General features: G+C 56.3%; 1 protein-coding gene across 1 annotated transcript; it reads right to left on the bottom strand.

The window, feature by feature from the left end:
* Positions 1–17,417: 17,417 nt before the first annotated feature.
* On the bottom strand, positions 17,418–24,483 carry C1QB (complement component 1, q subcomponent, B chain). The gene is made up of 3 exons (XM_012650941.1): positions 24,422–24,483; positions 19,296–19,498; positions 17,418–18,244 (listed from the first exon to the last, which is right to left on the bottom strand). Exons 2-3 carry the CDS (start codon positions 19,474–19,476, stop codon positions 17,670–17,672), a joined length of 756 nt encoding a protein of 251 aa, XP_012506395.1. The 5' UTR covers positions 19,477–19,498; positions 24,422–24,483; the 3' UTR covers positions 17,418–17,669.
* Between the last annotated feature and the right edge of the window lie 723 nt (positions 24,484–25,206).

Here is a 25,206-nt window from a genome sequence, read left to right as displayed (position 1 = left end):
CCTCAGAGTTTGGTCTAAGTCAGGACGCCAGGCTAGCTTGAGGAAACCAAAGAAGTTTACAGATGCAGCTCACTGAAAAGACCAGGAGTGAACTTCAGGCATGGCTGGATCTAGTTGCTCAAGTGAAGTCATCTGTCACCCATCTCTCACCTCTCTTTTCTTCTCCAAGGGCTTTGTCCCCAGGCATTCTCTCCCCATGTATTGACAAGAGGACTTTCTGCATAGAAAGCTCAGTAAAAAGAGGGCTCCTTTTTTTCAATACTCTCCCACAAAACTCCTGGATAGACTTTCGTTGGCCTGACATGAGTCACATGCCCGTTGTTGAACAGTCACCATGGCCAGAGGAGAATGGAATATGTCAATGGGCCAGGCCGTGTGCCCACTCTTGGAGTGGGGGGGATTGGGAGCACAGTGTCAGCCCCTCCCAAATTGCACAGATAGTGAGTGGGGAGCAGGCTGCTGCCAGGGGAAGGGGCTGGGCCCTGGCAGGTGAGAGCTGTCCCCTCAGGGCTGATGCTCCCGGGGCTGAGATCCCTCCTTGCCTGGGAGGAATGGGTGTCCAAACTTCCCTCCCATGTAGTGCAGAGCCTGGGTACCCACATAGCACTTGGGGACCAGTTAGACTCGGCTTTCCATCTCGGCTTCCCACTCCCTGGCTGGGGGACCTCGGGGGGATTATTTCTCCTTTCTGAGCCTCAATTTCCTCCTCCGTAAAATGGGGTGAGTCTTCTAAGACAAGGACAGGACACAGAGAAGAGGCCATGTGAAGACAGGGGCAGGGGTGTTATTATATATGAGCTATTCGGCCACAAGGCAAAGAATGCCAGGGGCGGCCAGCAGCTGGAAGAGGCAAGGACAGATGCTTCCCCAGCGTCCTCGGAGGAGGCGTGGCCCTGCCACACCTCGATTCTAGACTTCTAGCCTCCAGAACTGTGAGACACACGTTTCTCTCATTTTGAGCCACCTGGTTTGTGGTACTTCGTCGCGGCAGCTCTAGAAGACTAATACGCCACCTGAAATGAGAGATGATCTTGTTTATTTATGTATTTATTCTCCATCCTTCTCCCCAAGGGATCCGCTTTATGAGGCCAGGTACCAGCTGTTTTTGTCACTGCTGCGTCCCTAGTGTCTGGAACAGTTGCCGTTGCATGGTAGATGTTCACAAAGTATCTGAATGACAGTGCGCGAGAACCCCTCGGCCCACAATTCTCCAGGGACCTGTGTGGTCCGGCGCCCGTTCCAGCCAGGCCCCCCTCGGGCCGCCCAGCCCACTTCCCAGACATTTCGCTTTTGACAAATTGCTCTGTGGACAGACCATGTTCCCAGCCCTGTATCTCCCCCAGACACACAAGCTCAGACTGTCCCGTGGGGACCCAGCCTGGTCCCAGTGGGGCTCTGGTGTACCCTGCGGCATCACTGTGGCGGTAGTTTCCTCCTCTGGCAAGGGGGGCGGGGTCCCCAGCCTTTCAGAGGTGCTCTCAGCGCCTGGGATGCAGTAGGTGCTCAATAAATGGTAGCCATAGTCAACCCTCCTCGCGACGTGTTGTCTTCCCTGTGAGGCTGGCCTGAGTCCCGTCCTCCTGCAGGAAGCCCTCCCTGACCACCCCGCCCCGGCCCCTATCCCCCAACACGGACTCTCTGAACGGCTCCCTTGCCGCTCGCCGGGTCTGTCTGGGGTCCCGAATTCTCTTTCTGTGCGTACGTGGCCCGTCTCCCCCGCCGCCTCGGCCATTGGCCGTGTTTTAATGAGGATTTCTCTTTGTGAATAAGGAGGCAGGCCTTTGATCTCCCTTCCGGAATCGCTGTCTTTGATAGCCTGCGTGGAGGGCTGCTGAGAGTTGGGCTGGAATTCAAGTCTGGGCACTGCTGCCACTAGCTGCCAGACCCTGCGCAGGCTGCCTCCCTCTCCCAGCCTCAGTTTCCCCCTGAGTACAAACGGCCTGGGTAGAGCAGGTGTTCTGTGGTACGTACATTAGGCAACCCATGAATTCAGTGAAGTGCCACCTTAGCCCCCGGCTCCTTTCGTAACTTCCTTTTCTTAAATTTCAATGACACATCAGCGATCACCCCCGGTTCCCTGGTGAGGAACAATGAGGCCAGGAGAGGTAAGGTAACTTGTCTAACACCCGCAGCCCGGAGTGGGACAGGGGGATTTGAACCCAGGTTGCTCTGACTCCTGGTCTCATTCGTTCCTGTGACCACCGCCCCAAGGCCAAGGGTAACTGGGAACGTTGCGGTCAGGTGCCATCTTGGGGTAACTCCAAGTGAGGACCCACAGGCCTGCTCTGCTCTGCTCTAGGAGGGGACAGTCTGAGAGCTTGGGGCAGGAGGTCGGGCACCAGGGTTTGGAGGGGGACCGTTTTCAAAGGTCAGTACAGTTGTTACACAATTCTTCAAATCACCCAGTGGCCCTGGTTCGGGGGCACAGGAAGAGTCGAGGAGGCTACGCCCTTGGTGTGCACCCACCTCGCGCACAGGGAAGAGGGGAGACTTGGAGAGGGGAAAGGAGTCACCTGGGGTTGGTGTTGGGGCTGGAACTGGCCCCAGGCCATGAGCCGCCCTGCACTGACTGCACCCCTGTGCCCCAGAGGGGTCCACCATCTGCAGAGCCTTGGTACGTAGGAGGGGACAGGGACAGGCACAATGTCACACAGGCAGGATTCCTGGGGAAAGTGTGTCCCAGGGCCAGGGTTGGAGGAGGGACAAGTGTGAGGGAGAGTATAAGAGACATCAAGAGAGAAACAGGACAGGGAAACAGAGCAGGCAGGGAGAAAGGACAGAAGGGAGGGAGGGAGGGAGGTAAAGAGAAGGGGGTAATGGATTCATTTCCGTTTTCTGAGCAGAACCCATTTCCAGATGGAGGGGGATGCAGGGGCAGAGTGGCTCACACAGACGGTTTGACAGGAGCAGGAAACCCAGCCTCCTCGTCCCCGCCCTCGTCCGGGGTGTCCCTTGGTGGACAAGGCATCTCGGAGGGAGGCTGGTGGGAGTCAGGACCGGACCCCATGGAGGGACAGGAGACGGTGACTGGGGCCCGGACTATGAGCAGGAGCTGAGTGATCTTCGGCGAGTCACAGCCCCTTTCCTGAGCCTCAGTTTTCAAATCTGTAAAATGGCTGGAGTTGGGGCCGTGTGTGTGCTTATGCACTGCTTTGTGTGTGTGTATGTGTGTGTGTATGTGTGTCTGTGTGTGTGTGTGTGTGTGTGTGTGTGTGTGTGTGTAGGAGACAGCATTTGGGCTCTGATGTTCTGGGCCTCACGTGGGTGGGAGGGGGCAGCTGTCCCCAGCCCCCTCCCTGGTGGCTTTGGCCCGGCCCCCCGCTGCTGCGTCCCTTCCCCTGGCTCCAGCTCCTTCCTTACTCTGCCAGACAAACCCCAACCACAGAAAAATAGGAGTGTTTGGGGCCAGCCATGAACAAGCAGAAAATCGTTGTTTGTTTCCTTCTCTTCCCGTTCTGGGATCCATCCTGCTCTGGGCCAGTTAATACCAATAGCAGCTGCCATTACTGGGCACTTACTGTGTACCGGGCCTGGAGCTAAAGTCTTTCATAGATCCTCTCACCAAACCCTCAGAACTACACTCTTCACAGATCCCACTGTATATGTGAGGAAATCGAGGCTCCCGGGGGAGGTGACGGCCTGTGGACCCCCAGCCGGGAGACGGGAGAGCCCAAGGTAGCACACAAGTTATGGGGGCTGGGACCAGGACACAGCGCAGTGGTAGAGCCAGGACTTTATCGGGTCTGTGACCTTGGGCATATTACTTCTGCCTATGGGCCTCGATTTCCCCGTCTGTAAGAAACAGAGATGGTTGCAGAGCCCCTGGCATAGGGAGGCTCAGCAAACCTCGGTTGCATGGATGAATGAATTTGGATTCAGCCCCGAGCTGAGGTCCTGCTCTGCCACATAGCAGCTGGGTGACTTGGGCAAGTGACTTGGGCTTGCTGAGCCCGTTCGTAAAATGGGGTGCTGCCAGGGAAAGATAGAGGGGCCTATACAGGGCCCCCTGAGCCCTGGCACAGGAGGGAGGACCTTTGACCCCGGCCCTTCCCCCACTCTGTCCTGTCCCTTGCAGGGGTGTGGGAAGGGAAGGCGCAGGGCAGCCGCCGGGGATTAGCCCTGGGTCCCCCTCCTGGGGCGGTGCTTTTAACCATGGTCTCCCCGGGGATCAGCCCTGCCCCCTCCCAGGCTCCCGGCCGGGCCTGTGTTTGCTGTGGGGATCTGGGCCGCCCCGGCCCTGCCTTTCATTCCCGGGCAGCTTTTGCTTGCTTTAGGCGGCCGTGGGGCCAGGCGGCAGCTACGCCCGCTCCCCGGGAGCAGATGGGCCACAGCGGGAAAGCACGGCGGCTGTCCCTAAGAGGATTGGCGGCCTTTCTTCCCACCCTTTGTGCCACTCCCCGAGGGCCGCCTACGCGCAGACCACAAAGGCCGCTTGTTTGGCCGCCTCTGGGGGCGCAGGGGTCACAGCTGACAGCAGCGCCCTTGGAGACGGCGGCACCCCAGTGAGCAAGGGAGCTGGGAGCACCTGGAGTAGCCGGAGCACCCAGGCTGGGGAAGGACGGGAAGTCCTGGGCTGCTCCCGACCTCCTGGGATGTCCCCGGAAGCACTCTGGAGTGCAGGGGCCAGGCCCAGAGAGGGCCTGTCTACACCCCCCCACCCCCCACCCCCCCCCCGTCACCTTGCTGAGAGCTGGTGGCTCAGAGAGGGCTATAACTTGGCCAAGTCACACAGCAAGTTAGTGGCTGACCAGGACTCACTCCCAGGGTCCCCAACACCCAGCAAAGCTCCCCATGACCTTGGAAATGTGGTTTCTCTTTCCTGCCTATTTATTCCACGTAGCCGTGGGGACCAGGAGAATCCGGGAAAAGGAGGGTGGGGGCCGGCGGAAAGTGGAGGCGCCTGGCAAGCTGAAGGCTCGGGACCCAGGAACGGCCCGCAGGGCATCGGACAACATGGTTTGAGGCCAGGTGCCGCGTGAGAGGTGGAAGCGGGGGGGGAGGAAAAGGGCGGGAGTTATAATATAATAATAATTAAAAACATTGTCGATCGAGTGCCTACCCGCTGGTGGGTACTGAGGAAACAGAAATAAGATCAAGGTCCGCCCGGGGGGCCTCTGCAGCTGTGTGCTGCAAGCTCTGCACCAGGGTTTCTCAACCTCCACCGGTGACATTTCGGGGCAGGTAACTCCCTGTTGGGGGGAGTCGTCCTGTGCATTGTAGGACGTGTACAGCATCCTTGGCCTCTACTGCCTGATCTCAGAGTCCCCCCTGCGGCTGTGACCTAAAAATGTCTCCAGACATTGCCCAAATCACCCGATTGAGAACCACTGGTCTGGACAAATGCTGGTCATTTGTTCATTCATTCAGCACATCTCTGTGAGCTCCGAGCGTGTGCTGGGCACTGTTTGAGGGCCGGGGATACAGCCGTGGACTTGATATGCCAAGTTCATGCCTGTTGCATTTGCCTCCTTGAGGGGAGCGTGAAATATCCCAGGCAGGGATGACATGGGGGCGAGGGTTGCCAAGGGGCTCCTGGAAGAGGTGACATTTGAGCTAGGCCTAGAAGCAGCTATACCGGGACAGAGCACGTGGGAAAGAGGACATCGTAGGCCCATCAGGGTGAAACGGGCATCCTGGGTTCATTTCCCAGAGACTCTCTGGGGGCCTGCTGTGTGCGGGGCATCTCTGGGCATACAGGTGGACTAAGACGGGTCGCTTCCCGCGTGCAAAGGGCTCGGGGCAGGCCAAGGAGGGTCTGCACCCTGTTTGGAGGCGCGGAGGGATCAGGAAGTGCTTCCCAGGGGAGGGGAGGCAGCCACCAAATCTTGAGGCTGAGCAGGCAGGAGCTAGGCAGGCAGAGGAAGTAGCCCCTGCACAGGCTGCAGAGCCTGAGAGAGCCCACGGCTTTGGGGGAGCTGCAAGGAGGCAGCTGGGACAGGAGCACAGCATTTGACAGCGGCTGGAAGAGAGATGAGGCTGGAGTGGGAGGCTGGGAGACAGATCCAGAGGAAGAGCCTGGACTTGATACTAGGGGTACTGGGGAGCCATGGAGGGCATTTGAGCAGAGGCATATTTTTCTTTTAGAAAAATCGCTGTGGCTACGGGGGATTGGGTCAGAGGGGAGCAGAGGAGGCAGGGGACAGTTGCGGCAGTTCAGGAACACGATCAGGGTGGCAGTGCACGCGGAGTGCGGGGGATGATCCCACAGACACTAGGAGGTGACGGCGCTAGGCCACGGCCTTGAGTGTGGGGCTGAGGGAGCCGGAGGAGGCATCTGGACAGGTGATGTGCGTCTGGCAGTGCAGCCCTGAAACAAATTAGAAACACCAGATAAAAGACCGCGTGGAGAAGGAGATGTCTGTGAACCTCAGAATGCAAATTATTTTTGAAACTTTGCTCTTATGCCTCATCTTTAAATATTGATAAGCAGCATTTTTAAAGAGCTGACTGCTGTGTGCCAGCCACTGTTCTGAACGCTGCATGTGCTTTAACTCATTATGTCCTCCAAACAAGCCTATGGGGCAGACAGTTTATACCCTCTCCATGTTGCAGAGAAAGAAACTGAGGCACAGAGAGAGTAACTTGCCAAAAGCTAAACAGCTAGCAGGTGGCCGAGGCAGGATTTGAACTCAGGCAGTTTGGCCCCAGCGTCTGTGCTGTCTGCTGTGCTATGCGCCAAAATGCAGAGTCTGTCTAACGCCTGCTTACCTTTGGCTGTTTATAAAGTCCTGTAATCTTAAAAGGCAAAAAGCGATGGCCTTTTATAGGTCGTGATGGTGGGATGTAAACTGGAAAATCGTCTCTGGAATCTCAGGAAAACCCTGTACCTAGGCGTGACTGCCGCCACCTGGTGGCAGTGTGCCCCAAGCTGAGCTGTGACAAAGGCTAAACCCAGTTTCTTCCAGTGTTCAATTTATGAAACTCCAGGCCAGGGTGAGAAGGACTCACCAGTACAGGCACTACTATTATAAAGCACGTCCTCTACCGGACAGGAAGAGGGAATCGAGGCCCCCGACGCCCAGGCTGCAGGATGCATGCTCCGAGGGACGTCATCGTGGCTACTCAGGCTGAGGTTGCCACGTCCTGTCCAGACTCTCTCATCAGTTCCCTAGACGACCAGCATTAGGCATTTCTGAAACAGCTGGTGGGAGCTCGGGGTGGGGTGGGGTGTTACTCTGCAAACAAGGGCTGTACCCATGACCCCGACCTTCTAATCCCAGGGCTTAACTGACTTCATTAACTCCAGGGGGCTTGAGACAGAGCCCCCCCTCCAGCATTCTCTGATAAACCACGTTCATAAAAGTCCCGTTCCTGGGGGCCGTGCAGGCAACCTCCTACCTGAAGGCAGGGGACTGGAGGTGACGACCCTTGTGTGTGAACCCGCTGCGGACTGGTAAAAGGGCAGGATCCGCCCCACCCCCCGCGTGCCAAGGGGCAGCGAGGGAGAAAACTGGGTGAAAGCAGAGCATGCTGGGTAGCCTGGCCAGGAGCTGAGCGGTCCAGCCTCCCACCCCCCACTGTGGTTGCCATGACAACCGAGTAGGGGCGGGAGGAGGAGAAGAGAGACCACTGGCCCCTCAGACAATGTGAACCTATTCCAGGTCACCCTTGGCCTTATCCTGAGGGACGCGGGGCCGGAGTAGTCTTGGGCTCTTCCTACCCTGCAGCACTGGGATGTGGGAGAATATTCCTCAGCTCGGGCCAGGCCTGGGGCCCCAGAATGGGGGGTTGCAGACGGGATCCTCTCCCGTGGAAGATCCCGGCCCCACCAGAGCCTCCTCCTTCCTGGGCTCCCGGATCCCCCAAGATGAAGTTTGGTTCATTTTCCGAGTCCCCTCCCCCACTGAGGAGCGTGACCTTATGTTGGGAAGTGAGCGGTGGGCACAGGGAGGCGGCGGCAGCCACTTTGGGGACAGGCCAAATATTTTATGAGTAATTTAATATCTGGAGCGCGAACCACTGAGCAGAGAACCCGCCAGCCGCCTGGAGCAAGGAGCTGGTCTGGTCCTCATAACGCAGGGGCGAGGCTGGGGCACTGACAGGGATGCGCCAGGGGCCACGGGGGAGTTAACCCTTGAAGGGCGCCACGACAGAGCTCTGCGCCAGGTCCTGAGCCACAGGGTCTGGAGGGCTTGAACACTTTGGCCCTGGGAGGGAACGGGTGGCCCGTTGGTGCACTGGCTTTGAGACACAGGGACCTGAGCTTGGCTCCTGCTAAGTGTGTGACCCTGGACTAGCGACTCCGCCTGTCTGAACCTCAGTTTCCTTATCTATGAAATGGGGATGATAATAACGGCACCTACGTCACAGGTAAGAATTCAGCGACGATGAACACGAAGCACTTGGTGTGGTGCCTAGGACACGGCAGGCACTCGACTAAAGGACATGCCCTCATGACTCTGACGCTGTGTGGACCTCACAGCAGCCCTTCGAAGCCCCAAACGTCCTTTGTGATGTCTCCCTACAGCTACGTCCTGGAGTGGAGGCCTGACGGACTTCTGTCACCCTCTACACAAGCGTCACTGCGTCCTGTCTCCTGACATTTGCTTTAGCTCCCACTCAGGGTTTCTGGGGAGGGGTCCTGTCCAGCCTGCTGGCATGGAGGAGCTTGGGTCCCGGGTCAGAATCCCAGCTCAGCCTCATTCCATTCCAGCTATGTGGCTGGGGGCAGGCATCTCATCTATCTGGGACTTTGTTTCCTTATCTGTGAAACATGAATAACAAAACACCTTCCTCGTAGGGATGCTGTTGCTTTAACAAAGATCATTCTGTAAGGACACTAGTTCAGAGCCTTCTGACATAGTAGGTGCTCATTAAATGGTGCTCTTCATTGTTGAGACTTCAAGAGAGCGGCGTGGGTGCCGGACTGTGCTAGTCCACATTCCAGTTCTGCTTTGTACTAGCTGGAGGCTTTGGCCAAGTGACTTAGCCTCCCTGCTCCCTCAGTTTCCATATCTGTGAAATGGGCATAATAATGGCACCTCTACATCATGGGGATTAAATGAGTTAAGACATTTACCAAGTGTTTAGAACAGCGCCTGGAACAACAGAGGAGCTCAGTCAATGTTAGCTGCTATTTTTCTCTTCTTCTGGGATTAAGAAGCAATTTGTGAAAAGGCATCTCCATTCCCTGCCCCCCCGCATCCCATGCCACCTTTATCCGGGGCTCGGGTTGTAGCATGATCAGCTTGCTCCCCGCTCTGGGTTTATCTTTCAGCCTCCCTGGGGGACTCCAACAGCATCAGTGGCTCCTCCTGCCCTGGGATTCAGCCCGTTTGCTGAATCAAACCTCCCTCTCCCCACAGCCTGGCCCTAACCATTGGTTCATTTCCTGGAAGAAGTCCTACGTGCCTGAGCTGAGGTCACGCAGAGATCACCTGGTCCAGTGTCTTCATTGTACAGATTGGGAAACCGAGACTCAAGATGGGGAGGGCGGTTCCCAAGCCATAGGCTCAGGGGAGGACTCGAGCCCAGGTCTTCTGACTCCCAGCCTGGTGTTCCTTCTCTGCACCAGGCTCGATGATCCTTCTCTACACAACAAGTGCCCGATCCCACTGGCAAGGATGTGGTGACCCAGAGATGTGAGGGGGTTGGCCACAGTCCTACAGCCAGCGGGGTGCAGGATCCAACCCTGGGCCTGGGAGCACCAGAATCTGAGCAAGCTCTATGCTCCTGTGCCCCAGGGAAGGCCAGCGAAGGCCCGGGAAGGCCAGTCTTTGGCCTCATCACAGTGCTCCCGACCAGGGATTAGCCTCCCATTTTGCAGATGAAGAAACCGAGTTCAGGAGAGTGGAGTCGAGTCACTTATCTGGGGTCATGCGGTGAGTGGATGATTCTGGGACCAGTGCTCCTGAATCATACTCTGCCTCCAACTACCTATTTTTAATGTTATTTCACTGAGGCTTCACAGTCTCTGCCAGCTTGGACCCAATTAAAGGGACATTCATTGAACACCTATGTATACAAGGTTTGCAGCTCAACTCCCCACAGCGAACTGGTTGCAGCGAGAGTCTGCTCTGTGCAAAGCACTAGCCTGGTACCTTACAAATGTTGTTGTTATCTTCTTAACAACCCATGGCACATATAGTATTGGCCCCATCTTATAGATGAGGAAACTGAGGCTCCAAGGGGAGGAGTGACTCCAGGTCACACGATTATCCGGCCTGGTTGAGAGCACACTGGCAAACTGTACACCTGTCTCTTTTCCATCCTCACCCCCACACTCGAAGTCCCCCTCCCCACTCCCGGCAGGTCCTGTCAGCCCTTCACCCCCATGAACTCACTCTGCACAAGCCTTGGATGGCCTAAGCCGTAAAACGGAAGGAATGAAGACATATTTTTCAGGTTTCCTTCCCCGGAAACCAGCTGGGGCTGTGTCCCGGCGAGGCTGACATTTATGTGCCGTCTTTAATCACAGTAGCTGACGTATTCCAAACAAGGTCTGCAGACACCTTGTTAGCAAGGGCCCAGCTGTCGCTCCCGTAGGTGCCTGTGCTCGCAGGGGTGGTGAGCCCCAGAGGTGCTAGCTCAGGAGCTGGAGTCTGCAGACAGGCCAGCGCCGTGGCACGGCCCATACGCCCCTGCAGCAAGCCCAGCAGATCCCTCGGTTTGCTCGGGTGCCCGAAACCCAGGATGGAGGGAGAAAGGAAAATTTGTCCCCAGGTGGGCACAGGATTTTTCAGTTTGCAAAATCTTTTTGTCTCTTGCAGCTCATTGAAACCTCACAACCACCAACAGTCTCATGGTACAGATGGGGATGCTGATGTTTGTTGAGGACCTACTATGTGTCCGGTAGGGCCTGTAGTTCTTTATGAAAGCCATTCTTCATTGTGTGCCTACTATGTGCCAGGTAGGCATTCTAGACGTCAGCTCATGTAGTGCTCCTGACAATGGCAGCCAAGGAAACAAACACCCAGAGCTGAGGCGACTTCCTCGCCAAGGTCGCCCAGCTAGGCAGTGGCAAAGCTGGAATGAACTTGGTGGGGCTCTAGTGAGAAGCCAGTGCGGGTCTGTCACAAGGCGTCTGGCACAGCGCCCGGTGGGTCGTAGGCGCTCTGTCCACCGCCCTTTGCTTCTCCTGCCGTCTCTCTGCCGGTCGGCTTGTTTACAACCTCCCTTGCTGCACAGATGCTCTAAGGCAGCTTATAGGGATAAATATGTGACAAGATGCACAAACGAGAAGAATCTGTGGAAGCGAAGGGAAAACGTCATGATGCCCAGCTAAGTTCCTCCCTCCCTGCCTTTGTTTCCTTCAACGCCCAGCCTTCCTGTGGGAATCGTCCCAAGGGCCTAGGAAACGTGATCGCAGGCCCTACCTTTCCAGGTGGGACATAATTTTGAAATTCCTTCCATCTTGCCTTTCTTCCTTCTGTTTGACAGCTATTCACTGAGCATATATTATGTATATCTGTCTCCAGGCCCTGTGCTCTCTGGAGTAAGAAAGATTAATCAATCAATCAATTAACTAACTAACATATCCGTGCATTCATTCATTCATTTGATAAAAACAAGAATCTCCTAGGTTGTCTGGGATGTGAAATGTCAGCTTCTGGACTTCTCTGTTCCCTTCTGGGTCCTGGCTGTGTTCTGTGTAGGTGACGTGTGATCAGGAGACTCGGCCGCTGCTTCCTCACTGGGCGGTGACTCCTGTGATAACTCTTTGCCCTTTTTCTGTGGATATCACCAGGCTGCAACCTCCCCTAGTTCCTCATCTGTATACTTGGCGTGGGCCTGAGAATCTGTTTCTGTCACAGGCTACCCCGGTGAGTCCCATGCAACTGATCTAGTTCAACCTTCTCCTCCTGTGGGGCAGTCTGAGGCTCAGAGAGGGGTAGCAAGTTGTCTGAGGTCACACAGGAAGTCAGGCTCCGAGGCCAGCTTAGAACTGGGAGCTCGTGACTTCCCATCCAGGGTGCTTCCTGCTCTACCATGTCCCCTGGCTGTGGGTGTCCCTCCCTGGGTGGGCCCTGCTGGATTTCTTGAACAAACACCCCTTTGCTCTTGCACCTGGCCGACAGGGTTGTCTGTGAGAATGCCTCCTGGCTGTGTGCAAGAATAAACGCAGCTCACGGCTCGCTCTGAAAGGAGGGCATGTGTTCGCGTGTGTGTTGGGTATGGGGTTTAGGGCAGGCACCGGTGCTGCGCTGCTAGCAGGAGACCAGAACGGCGACATACGGAGGAGGGACAGGAGGGAGACCAGCGTGCTCAGCTTTGGGGAGATGGATGAGCCACGTTTTGTCCTTTCCTTGGCTTGCCCCTGAACTCCCTGGCCCCCACCATCAGAACATAATCAGTGACCACACAGCAACAATGCCAGCAATCGGTTAATTGCCAAGCGCTTGCTGCCCGCCAGCCCCTGGGCTAACCACTGCCCATGGATGAGAGAATCAACTCCACAGTGGATCAGAACGCTGAACCCCACTCGTAACCCGGGCTATTCAGAGTGTGGTCCCAGCTCAGCTGCATCAACGCCTCCCAGCTTGTTAGAAAAGCCAATTCTCAGGCCCCCGCCCCAGACCTACTGAATTTGAATCTGCATTTTAGCAAGACCCCAGGTGGTTTTTGTGCGCATTAAAATTTGAGGAGCCCTGCCCCACCACAGCACCCCAATTCCAGTAACACTGTAACTACGGCTAATACTTGTGGAGACCTTTCTGTGTGCTGGGGGCTTTAAATGCAGCATCCCATTTAACCCTCATCAGCTTTCTGGAGTGGGCATGATTATCACCCCTATGTGACAGTCGAAGAAATTATAGCCCAGAGAGGTTTAGTAATTACCCTGAGAATGCACAGCTTATTATAAGTGGTAGAGGTGGGATTTGAACCCAGATTCTCGGAGGCCCCTAGGCTTTCTTCCCTCACTGCATTTCTCATCTTGTATAAGTGTTGACAGCCAAGATGTCTGTCTCCCTTTTCCTCACCCTGTATAGCCACTGGACTTCGGAGGGAAGAGCCGGGTCTACTACTATTCACAGTTTTCACGCTCATGAGCTCAGCGTCTGGCTGGGGGTGGAGGCCACCTGTATTGGAATCACAGGGGTAGGGGGTTGGGGGGGCAGTTTGAGAAAAGTGCAGATTCCCAGCCCCCTACAGATCCTGTCTGATCTCGTGGAATCAGAACTTCTGGGATGGGGCACGGACACCAGCTGGTTTCCAGGGGATTTTGTTGCCCCCTAATGTTGGAGTCCCCGTGCTTCAGATCACGCAGGACAGGGACTGCAACGCCCACTCGACTGAGCACCGAGGCCCAGAGAGTTTTTCTGTCGATGTCCCAAGGTTGGACTCTGGCCGAGCAGCTTAGGGGAAGGAGCACTGGCTTGGGAGCCAGGCGGTTCCGGGCTCCCTGTCCTGGGCGCTTCTGCTCTGAGTCTGGAGCAGCACCTGGGTGCAGGGCAGGCTGGCACGCTGCGTGCGGCCTGGCTAGCTCTGGCCCGCAGCCTGCTGTGTGCAGCCTGCCGGCTAAAAACGGTTTTCATATTTTTAAATAGTTGGAAAAAAACCAAAAGAAAAATATTTCGTGACATGTGTAAATTATGTAAAATTCAAATTTCAGTGTCCGTAAAGACTTATGGGAACATAGCCACGCTCATTTATTTATATATCGCTTAGGGCTGTTCTCATGCTATGGAAAGAGGGGTGAGTAATTGTAACAGAGACTGCATGGCCCGTGAGGCCTAAAACATTTCCCGGTTCTCTACAGGAAAAGCTTGGCAACCCCTGGCCTACAACAGCAGGTTCTCAAACCTTAGCTGCGTCAGAATCACCGGGAGAGCGTGTTAAAACACAGATGGCTGGGCCCTGCCCCGGCTTCTCTGGTTCAGCTGGTCTGGGACGGGGCCTGGGAATCTGCATTTCTAACGTGTTCCCAGGTGATGCTGATGCTGGCACCGCACTTTGAGGACATGGGTTGAGAGGAACCTGGGTCTTCAAAGCTGACCCATAGCCCCACCCTGCAAGTTCGTAGCCCACCCAGAGAGTGGGAAGGGCTGGGGGCGAAGAGAGTGAGGAGGGAGGAGCTCCCGCTTCTCCACGTCACCACCGGTCACCACTGGTCCCTCTTCCGGGCACCCTTCTCCTGGTATCTGCTCCCCCCTGGTGGCGGCCATCCCCATCCCTCCATTTGGAAACGCACTTCAAAGCCTTCGAAGTTTGCACATCCTTTCACCCAGGGAGTCCACGCCTAGGAATTTAACCCAAAGAAGGAATCAAGGACCTGTACCAGGACATCACGGCCGCAGCGTTTGTTTGTAAGAGGGTGTAACAGGGGACCAGGCAAAGCCACCCGACTGGAGTCACACAGCTGGTGAGAAGGCCAGGCGGGATTCGGACTGAGTCTGTCTGATTCCAGCGTCAGTCCCCTCAACTGCCGCACGAAGCATTGACTCTAGAGCGGGGTTGCCTGGCATTGACTCTGGTTCTCATACTTACTAGTTGTGTGACGTTTGGACAAGTCACTTAACACGCTGTGCCTCAGCATTCCCATCTGTAAAGGGGGACCACGCAAATGTTGCATGGCTAACAGGAAGTACTTAGAGCTGCACGGTGGGAGCTGCTGGTGCTGTTATTTATTAAGCCTCCGCCTTCCTTCTTTCCCCCCTCCCCTCCTTTCCTCTCTTGACTGGCTCGAAGCACTGGGGTCACTGCGGGGCATGCTGGCCGGCATCAGCTGGGCTGAAGGCGGAGGAGCCAGGACTCAGCACTGTGGTTGGCCAGTGGTCGATGTCTGACGGGGCCTGCCCTTGCCGTTCTGAGAACTGCCGCCACCCATGGGGCTGGGGCTGGGCCCTGCACTCCAGGCAATGGTGCAACAGACCTTTGACGCATGGATTAAATAGACCTGGATCTAAATCCTGGATCCTCTGTGTGACATGGGCAAGTAACTCCCTCTCCCCGAGTCTCGATATTCTTCCCTATAGAATGGGAGCAAGAAGAGGAGGGCCCTGGTTCTTAATGTGTGGTCTCCAAGGCAGCAGCAACAGCGTCTGCCCGTGGGAACTGTTAGGAAATACAAATTCCATCAAGCCCTCCTGGTGATTAAGTTTGAGAACCACTGGATTGGAACATCTACTGCTCTGTGTGAGCCTTAAAGGAGAGCCAGGCGTTTAGCTCGAGAACCGTGAGCAGCTGTTACTGTTCCGGGCGCTGCTCCTCCCTGGCCTCAGCTGAGCGGGCCAGGAGTATCCGTCTTCCAAGCGGGGCCGGTCAGGTCCCCTCTCCTGGGAGGTGGGAATTGGAGACGTTGGACTCCTTGTCACCTCTGTGAGGGATGGGGCTAACTTTGGGGTCGAGGTGTCATTTGGGGGCATCTACTTGCCTTAACAGTCAGGACGGCCGTTCTGCAGAGAGCAGCATGGAGAAGAGAGGTCAGAGGGAAGAGCCACCCTGAAGGTGAAGAGTTCAGACATCCGAATGTCTGTGCAGGGAGGGGAGGTAGGACTGTAATGTGGCTGGACACATAGAGCCCCGGTTTTCCGGCAGGTCTGGAAGCTCGTGGGAGGGCACAAAAGGGGAACTGTTAGGAGTGTCCTCACTGCGGGGTCTGGTGGAGGACAAGAAGCAGGATCAGGGTTTATGGGTCAAGGGTCAGAGGAACGTTGGTCCCCCAGGCGGCCTGACAGTCCCTGAGACAAGCAGGCAGGAGCGGGGAGCTCTGACTTCCTGGCTGAGGCCGGCTCTGCCTGGGTCCAGGCAGAGAGATGGGCTGCTCTGTACATATTCGACACCAGCAGCCAGATCTGCCCCTGGGGTGCGGTATAGCCCAGCACAGATGGACCCAACTACAGAGGCTTGAGAACGTGGACTCCTGAGGTCTGATGGGTTCAGCTGAGAGGCCAGGGGACTGCAGGGTGGGGGGAGGGCTGCAGAAGGGATTCCAATAGGTGGGCATGGCAAGGAGGCAGTACGTCCACAGGTTTCGCAAGAACTTTGAGACAAACAGCAGGCTCCTGTCAGCTGTGTGACTCTGGGCAAATTGCTTGCCCTCCCTGAGCTTAGTTTACTTATCTGTAAAATGAAGACAATACTATGTACCGCCTAGTGGTTGTGTTGGGGATTAAAGGAGCTGATGTACATAAAGCACCAGATGCACAGTAATCAATCATGGTGTGTGATTATTATTATAGCTATTATTACCAGACTCAAACTCCAGGCAGTTTGTATTGAAAGAGTTGAGCAGCTGAAAGAAGATCCAGCTCCTGGAGAAAAGATTCCAGGTCTCAGCTGGAGAGTCTGAGGCTGGAGCAGGTCACCAAGGCCAGGCCCGAGGCCCAGGAGTTGGGACAGCAGCTGCCCAATGAATGGAGTCCTCAGAGATGGGCCAGCCAAACAGGAGGCTGGACTGGGGCTGTGGCCCTATGAGAGAGGCCAGAATGCTTAAATCCCTCCTCCCTCAGGCCGGGATTGGTTGAGGGTCTTGATGGGGTGGGGCTAGTGGGAGAGGCTGAGGAGAGCAGGTGCAGGGCTGGGTGGGACTCCAGTCCTAGTCCCGTAGTCTCAACCAATCAGGTGATGATCTTCACTGAGTGGCTGCTGTGCATCCTGGGCTCTGTGGGGGTTCAGAGATGGGCAGGGCAGGGAGCTCACAGCCCAGCTGCCGAGACGGGGTGGGCGCGGTGGGCATGCACAAGAAGCCAGATGCAGGCCGTGCACGCTCAGACCTGAACAAGTGGGAAATGCAGAGAGTGGAGGTCAGAGGAGGGAGCGTGGGAGAGCTGCAGCCGTCCAGCTTCAGGGAGGAGGTGTGGCTTGAATGAGGTTTTAAAGGATGGTTAGATAGGTAGAGTGGAAGGTCTAGGTGGGGAACGGTGAGCGGAAGGGCACTGAGGTGGGAAAACTCCCATGGAAGGAGGCCGAACGTCCAGGCTCCTGGGCTGGGACTATATCCAGTGGGCAGTGGGGAGCCACTGAAGGTTTTTGAGCAGGGGAGTGACACTTATTCTAACTGGATGACTGAGCTTGTGTTAGGCTGGGAAGATACAGGGAGGGAGGGCATGTGGGGAGAATCCGAAGGGGAATGCTCCTGTTCCAAGGGCAGTGAAGGCTGTGGAGGGGGCCCCTTGATCCCTTGGTGGGGTAATGTGAAGCCTCTTCAGGGCCTGGCCTAACATGTTGCCTTAAAAGAGGTCTCAGGTCATCGGTGTGCAGACCTACCCTTGAATCTCAGCTCTGCTGTGGGGTTGTGCACAATCCCTTCATCCCTCCGACCCTCGGTTTCCTCCTCCGTAAACTGGGCACAGTGCAAACCTGTCTCCCCGGAGGCGTTTGAGGATGAATGAGAGAATGAGGAAGGGGTGTAGCCCAGTGCCTGGAACCCGGCAGGTGTTCCCACCCCACCTCCCACTGTGCGGCTGCACAGAGCCTGCCAGAGTGTGGCCTTCCAGTCACCTCCAGCTACATGGAGTTTCTGCTTTCAGAGGTCATTCATTCATTCAGCCATTGTTCATCATTCATTCAACAAGCATTTCTGAGCATGGCACTTACTGTGTGCCAGGTGCTGGGACACAGAGTTGAATCAGACTGCTGTCCCTTGGCCTTGAAAAGTTTATTTACTCATTCATTCAGCAAACTTCATGAGCTCTACTGTGCGCTTTGGCCGGGCAGGGGGTGGTGTTGGGGGGCAGTGAGCACTGCTGGCTGGGGAGGGCGGGGTGGGTGTGGCTCGGCCCCACGGGTCATGCCTCCGCATCCGGGAAGAGCAGGAACCCGGAGAAGATGCTGTTGGCACCCTCCATGCCCACCAGGGAGTTCTTGTCGGTGGCTTGCAGGAAGACACTCTCGCCCTGGTCCAGCTTGAGGACCACACCACCCGTGGTGACCTGGAAGGTGTTGTAGACGTAGTCGCAGAAGGTGACCACCTTCTGCACGCGCTCCCGGCCCCGGACGAGGTTCACACACAGGTTCCCTCGAGAGCTGGCGTGGTAGGTGAAGTAGTAGAGGCCGGGCACCCTGCAGGTGAACTTGCCGCTGCGGGGCTCGTAGTTGTTGTTCACGTTGGTGATGACGTTGTCGAAGCGGATGGCCATGTCCCGGCGCAGGGGACTGTGGACGGTTCTTGTGGCAGAGAAGGCGATTTTCTGGGTGGCCTTGTAGTCTCCTGATTCACCTTTGGGGCCGGGGGCTCCCGGGGGCCCTGGGGCACCTTTCGGGCCAGCAGGGCCCTTGGGGCCAACTTTTCCTGGATTCCCGGGGACCCCTGGGTCCCCCTTCTCTCCAAACTCGCCATGGTCTCCAGCTAGCCCTGGAAGCCCTGGAAGAGGAGAGACAAGAAAAGCAAGGAGACCAGAGGTCACTGGGACCAAAGGAAGGAGCCCTGGATGGGGACCTTGGGCAGGGCCTGAGCCTCCCATCTGTAAGACACAGGGTGCCAGAGAGAGCTCCGAGTCGAGTCTGTGATATGCTTGACAGTGATGGGTCAGATGCCCGTGGGGAGGGGGCGGCCCCTCCCCGAGGAAGGTGCCGGGCATCCTTGGTCAGGCTGGGGCAGGGCCAGCGAGTGCTGTCCCTCTCTGCTCCCTCTCCACAGCAGACACCCCTAATCGATCATGGCATTCATTCTCGCTGCACCTGCAAGCGCACCCCAAGCAGCCCCTGGTTTGGCACAGCACAGGGTGACGCTTACTTTCCGGTAGAGTGGCAGAGTACAGGGCCTGAGAACGTGGGCTCTGGGGACAGACAGATGTGCTTCTCAGATCACGTCTGCCATTATTAGTTCTGTCCCCTTGACTAAGTCACATTCTCTGAGGCTCAGCTTCTTCACCCATAAAATGGGGAGGGTGGCACTTTGTGGGATTTCGAGGATTCACTGAGGCTATGCGAGGGGAGTGGCTGGCACAGAGGGTTGCTCTATAGCCAGGTGAAATGAACAAATAAACCACGTTTGACAGAGACTTTTTCATGGCGGGGACTCTCATTCGAACCCCACAAAAGTATCGTCGTCCCATTTTACAGGTGAGGAAATAGCAATTCAGAGAGGTGAAGCCACTTACCCTGGAGGCAAATTCAAACCCAGGGCTGTGTGAGCACAGGGGTGCCCTCTCCCCCTGGATCTAATGGTAAGACATCCACGGCCTGGTCTCAGCCTCGTTTGCTGGGTTACCTTGGGTGAGGCAGCAGCCTTTCTGGACGTCAGTCTCCCTGACTGTAAGATGGGAATCGGAATTCCCTCCTGGCAAAGATACCGTGAGGGCGCCGAGGGCGCCACAAGCTGATGGATTTGCAAGTGCCTTTGCAATCTCGAAGGGAGGCAGGAGATGCGGCCTTGGGCAGTGATACTAGCGTGTCCCCAAAGCCCGCAATACCTTTCTCTCCCTTTATCCCTGGGGTCCCAGGCTGGCCATCGGAGCCGGGTATGCCAGGGATGCCTGGAATGCCAGGGATGGTCGGGTGCCCGGGGCAGCTGCTCTGGGCCCGGGAGACATCGAGCAGCCCCAGGAGCAGCAGCGGCAGCAGCGCCGGGACTCCGCCCCGCAGCGTCTTCATCACCACGCTGTGTCCCTGCCTCCTGTGGGGAGAAGGCAGGGTGGGAGGTGACCCCACGGCTACTCCTGCCACCCATCCAGCCCTCCGTCCCTCTGACCATCCACCCTTCCCTCCCTCTCTCCCTCCGTCCCTCCTGCATTCATCCGCGTGTTCGCGGCTTGTCTGCTGTCACCAGACCCCTTCCGAGGTGCTGGTGATTCAGTGATGAATAAGACAGATACGTCCCTGCCCTCCTGGTCCTGTGCCCCTTCGGGCAAAACAGATGACAAACAGGTCGACATACAAGTAAACAGACATACGTGTAGATGGTGATTGGGCTCTGAAAGCAAGGAGAGGACGCTGGGAGGCAGAGTGGCTGGGCCGGAGGTGGCAGGTGGCTGGTTTTGGCAGGGAAGTCCTGCCACCGAGAAAGTTTTCTCACCGGCAAGGCCTCTCTAGGAAGTGACGTTCAGGCTGCGACCTGGAGGTTCAGCAAGGGCTGGGCGAGAACTTTCCAGGAGGAAGGAACAGTAGAGGAGACTGAGGGGTGGACAGAGGGGAGTGGGGGGCCAAGGTGACGGGGGTAAGACTGGAGGGGCAGGTGCGGGGCCGCTGTGAGGTTTGGGTTTTATTCCAGGTGCTCTTGTCCATCAGAGCCTCTGAATCCAGGGCGCTGCTCACGCGGTGGCCGCTTTGCCTCCTCGGGGCAGCCCTGCGTGGCAGCGGCTGTGATTTCTACACCAAAGAGGACACTGAGGCTCAGGGAGGCCAAGTCACTCGCTTCAGGTCACACAGGAAGGAATGAAGCCAACGTCCCTGCCAGCGCACCAGGCCATCTCTGCTCCTGGAATATTCTCAGTTCCCGCCAAGAGCCGCGGCTCTGGTGAGAGGGCAGCGCTGGCCCCTGCTCGATCCCAGAGAACAGGAAGGAGCCGGCGGCTGTCTCGATCCAGCGTCCCATGGCATTAATTCTCAGGACAGAAGGTGCCTGAAAACTCATCCAGTCCAGCCCTCCGCCTGTTGTTTATTTTTTTTTGAATTGAGACCACATTCACGTAACATGAAATTGACCATTTTAGTGGCATTTAATACATTCACAGTGTTGCGCCACCGCCACATCTGTCTACTTCCGAAACGTTTTCATGGCTACAAAATACAACCCTCTACCCATTAAGCAGTTCTCCTCCATCCCCCTTCCCCCAGCGCCTGACAAGCACAAATCTGCTTTCTGTCTCCATGGCTTTACCTCTCCTGCATGTTGCATATAAATGGAATCCTACAACGTGTGACCTTTCGTGCCTGACTTATTTAGCGTAAGGTCTTCCAGGGTCATCCATGCCGCGGACTGTATCGGTCCTTCATTCCTTTTTATGGGCGAATAATAGTTCATTGTATGGATATACGTGATATTGTAACATACATGTTTGGTTTTCGACCTGTTTCCTGGCACACAACTCCTAAAGTCCTTAGAATCTCCAAAGTGATGTCTTTTTTAATGCCAGTAAGTTGACTGGTGGCTGGGAGCCCGCAGGCAGCTTCAGGATGGGGCTGCTCACGGGAAAGGCCAAGGCCGAATTGGAGGGCTGGGATTTTCAACCCCACCCCCAACCTCTGGGGAGGGGAGAGAGCAGGAGGTTAAGTTGCTCAGCAGTGGCCAGTGGTTAATCAGTCATGCCTATGTCATGCAGCCTCCTCCATAAAACCCCCAAAGGACTGGGTTTGGAGAGCTTTTGGGATGGCCGAACGCGTGGAGGGGGCTGGAGGGTGGTCGGCCCAGGGAGGGCGGGGAAGCTCCGTGCCCCTTCTCCTATACCCGGCCCTGTGCGTCTCTTCATCTGTGTCCTTTGTGATATCGTTTATAACAAACCAGTAAACGCGTTTCCTGAGTTACAGAAGATGCTTTTGCAAATGAACCGAACCCAAAGCGGAGGCCATGAGAACCCCCAACTTTGACGTCAGTCGGTCAGAAGTTCGGGGGCCTGAGCTTACAGCTGGTGTCTGGGGCAGTCTTGTGCGACTGAGCCCCCCACCTGCGGGACCCGCGCTCCCTCCAGGTGGCTGGTGTCGGTGGCGGAATTCATCGCGTGCTTGTTGGTGGGGAACACCCCACGCGCGTTTGGTCACGGAGGATTTCTGTGTGGAGCGTTGCGATGTGAGAGCAGAGGAAAACACAGTTTGTGTTTTTCCACTCACAGAATATACCGCAGTTTATTTATCTGCTCATCACGGACGGACATTTGGGAAGTTTCCACCTTCTCGCGGTTGTGACTAGTGCTGCAGTGAACGAGCGGGCCCAGGGATTTGAGACCCTGTTTTTGATTCTTCCAGGTGTATGTCTAGGAGTGCAATTACCAGGCTTGTGTAATTCTGTGTTTGACTTTTCCAGGACCTCCAGCCTATTCTTAAGTCTCCTCAATAACATCTCTGCTGAGGGCTCTTCCGCCCAGGGCTTGCATCATTTCAGCGATGGGCAGCTCATTACCAATCGAGGCAGCCCATTCCACCTTTGCCCAGATCCACATGGTTTCCATCCTTCAAGGATGGGAAAGAATCATGAAGCACTTGTTTGCACTTTTCGCTGCTGCTGCTTCTCGATTGCTGCTGTTGTCGGATCCTCCCGACACCCTGGGCAAGTGGGTTGTGATGAATTTCCCATCTTGCAGACGAGGAAACTGAGGCTCGTAAATGAGAACCTACCCGAAGCCACCCACTGAGTTAATGGCAGGGCTGTGGCCAAACCCCTGCCCTCTCTGCCTCCTGCTGGCCGTGCTGACCTTAGAATCTGGCACGAGGAGGGCTCCCTGGGGCCATAAAAACCTGCTGATATTTGGCTCATATGCTCTGAAAATCAGCCTCAGCCTCTGCCTAGTCCTGGCCAACGCATTGCTTACACCCCTGAGTTCAACTTAAAGCCCAGACCCCATGCTGGGCACCAAGGAAAGGAAACCATAAAGATGAGTGTGACCTGTGTTTGCGGGTGACCAGTTTAGGCTCTGTCATCTGAAGAGAGGGTGGCTCAGGGCGCGACCCTGCTTATCTTTGAATCAGCATCAGTTCTCACTCTTGCTGGAGGTTTTACATAATGACAATCTGACAACGTTAGGAAGTTGGGCACTTACAGGCCAGGCTCTGGGCCAAATGCTTTCTGTGTCATTATCTCATCTAATTTGATTCTCACCACAGCCTCTTGATAAAACTCTCTTATTCTCTCATTTTACAGAGAAGGAAACTGGGGATCAGAGAGGGCAAGAACCTCAATAGAGGTCACACAGCTCCTGTGTGGTTAGGGGTCAAACCCACATCCCCTAGATCTTGAAACTCATGTTATGTTAAGAGGCCACTATACCTGCTGGTTTCAATGTGGCTTTGGAGCATGCAGCCTGGTAAAAGGACTAAGGCATGGGCATGCTAAGAGTAGCTCTGGCTACATGGTCAGTGCTCGGTGAAGGTGGCCCTCATCGTGATTACTGTTGCTGCTGTTACGCGGCAGACATTGGCTTGGTGGTGGAGGCCTGTAGTGTCACAAGGAAATAAACACTGCCGGGGTTCAAATCAGGCCTCTGCCACTTCTTAGCCAAGGGACTTAGGAAAATCACCTCTGCTCTCTGGCCACAGTTTACCCTTCTGTAAAATGGGGACAATGCTAATCTCTCTATTGTAGGGCTGGTGCAAGGACAGATGAGTTGTGGTTTGCAACACAGCCTGGCATGTTGGAAATGCTGAATGAACATTAGCTATTTTATCGTTATCACCATCATCCAAGAGTTCCTGAGTCTTTAGACAGGAGGGAAGATGGTTAGAGAAGTGAAAAAGGATTCAGCCCCTTTGGGAGACGGGGCTCAGGGGGAGGGACCCTGTCAGTCGAGGTGGCCCAGGGGTGCAGAGCTCCAACCAGCTGGGGGTAGAAGTGGGGTAGGAGCAGGTCCAGATGGGACTCAGGCTTGTGGCGGAGGTGGGGTGAGGGAGAGAAAGATCTCATTTCTAGCCCATTTCAGGGGCCGGTGAGTCTCAAACTTGGAGTAGGACATAAAACTCATCCGGCCTGAGTACCCGCTGCTTTCGCCAACCCACTATCTCCATCAGCCTTGTTTCTCACGTCTGCGCCCCCAATCTCCCACCTTCCAGCGCCTTCCAGCCCCGGCAGTCCCTTCTCCCGCAGCCTGCAGTCAGGCCAGCTTGGCCTTGAAGTCCCCCTCCGCTGCTTTCTGGCTGTGCGACCTCAGGCAAGTGCCTTAACCTCTCTGAGCCTCTTGGGGATGTTGGTTTCAGCCTGGCAGGGCTGCCGGGAGGATTAGATGAGGTGGCACACGGAGGAGTAAGTTCCCTGGCGCAGGGCCCTGTCCCCGCATCCACGCAGCGCCACCTGATAACCAATCGCAGCCCCGCCTGCACGTCACACTATTTCCTTAGAAGGGTCAAGCTGGGCTTTCTCAACAGACGCGAGGAAATAAGAGAAGCAGGTGTTGGCGGAGCGCTGGGCTGGGTAGAGGGGACCTGGGCTCTAATCCCGCCTCTGCCTCTGCTTTACTGACAGATTTTGAGCCAGGAAATGCGCTGAGTGCTCGGTGAGCTCGATCTCCCGGACCTGGAGGGCCCCCAGCGCTCCTGAAAGGTTCTGTTGTACGGAAAGGGGCCTGAGGCTGAGAGCTCAGGTGACTTGCGCAAGACGACCAGCACTAAGGCGGGAGTCGGGCTCAGCTCGGGTGTGTGAGCTCCCGAAGGCCCGTGCTGCAGGCCCCCGTTCCAGGCTGCCTGCCCATCCCCTGGGCCCTGGGTAGCAGCCGCAACCCCGCAGTGCCCCCCCAAGCCTGATCCCTTGGGCGTGGGATTGGGCCCAGCTATCTGCGCTGTCAGACACCCCAGGTGGCTCTGGGGCAGGGGACGCGATGCCGACACTCAGGGAGTCTCCACCCTCCGCCACGTTGGCCCTGCCAGCCAGTCCCCAGGCTCCAAGCCCCGTCCTTACCTGGGGAGCAGCGTCCTCTGATGCTGTGGGCCCGGCCAGCAGTGGGGACAGGAGCCGGGGGAGCTGCCCTCCGTCCCAAGCGGAAGTTCTCTTCTCCAGCGGCGGGAAGGCCTTTCCCCTGACGTCCCCTCCCCCTCACCCCCGTCTCCCCACCCTGCTGCCCTCAGGCAGTTTCAGGTCCCATTTCTGCAGCCCAGAGGGGTTTACTGTAAACGGGAGGGGTGGGCGGTGAGTCTGGTTCCGCCGACTCAGCAACTGGGGGGAGGACAGGCTGTCCTGGGGGGACATCCACGGCTGGCAGCCTGCCCGCCAAGGCCCTCTGGCCTCCTGATCGTGGCCGGCCTGGTGCCTGAGCTCGGGATTGGAGTCAGAGACCTCGATGCGTATTCTGACTCTGCTACTTACGGGCTAAATGTCCCCAGCCAAGGGAACCCAGGGGAGCCCCAATTTCCTCGGCTATGCGATGGGACCGTAATTGTGCCTGCCTGCTCTACAGATCTCACGGGCCACTGGGAGGATAGTGGATGGGATGATGGAGGAGAAAGGGTGTGTGTGTGTGGGGGGGGGTAAACTGTAAAGTGCTCTGCACATGCTATTATAATTGTTCATATCACTTCACGTCCCAGGCTTCCCTTTCTGGGCTCATCTCTTCTGCTTCCTTCCCCTCTGTACCCTTGCTCTTTCCCTGTTCTTAGAAAATAATCTAGGCTGGGCGCGGTGGCTCACGCCTGTAATCCTAGCACTCTGGGAGGCCGAGGCGGGCGGATTGTTTGAGCTCAGGAGTT

The sequence above is a fragment of the Propithecus coquereli genome, unplaced genomic scaffold (genome assembly GCF_000956105.1).
Source record: "Propithecus coquereli isolate 6110/MARCELLA unplaced genomic scaffold, Pcoq_1.0 Scaffold341, whole genome shotgun sequence".
NCBI lineage: Eukaryota > Metazoa > Chordata > Mammalia > Primates > Indriidae > Propithecus > Propithecus coquereli.
The sequence above is the reverse complement of the archived record's forward strand: the minus strand, read 5'-3'. Positions and strand labels throughout refer to the sequence as shown.

Coding starts and splice junctions, on each gene's coding strand:
- C1QB (XM_012650941.1), bottom strand. CDS start 19,476: ATGAAGACGCTGCGGGGCGGAGTCCCGGCGCTGCTGCCGCTGCTGCTC. Junction 18,245..19,295: donor AGGGATAAAGGGAGAGAAAG/GTATTGCGGGCT, acceptor CTCCTCTTCCAG/GGCTTCCAGGGCTAGCTGGA.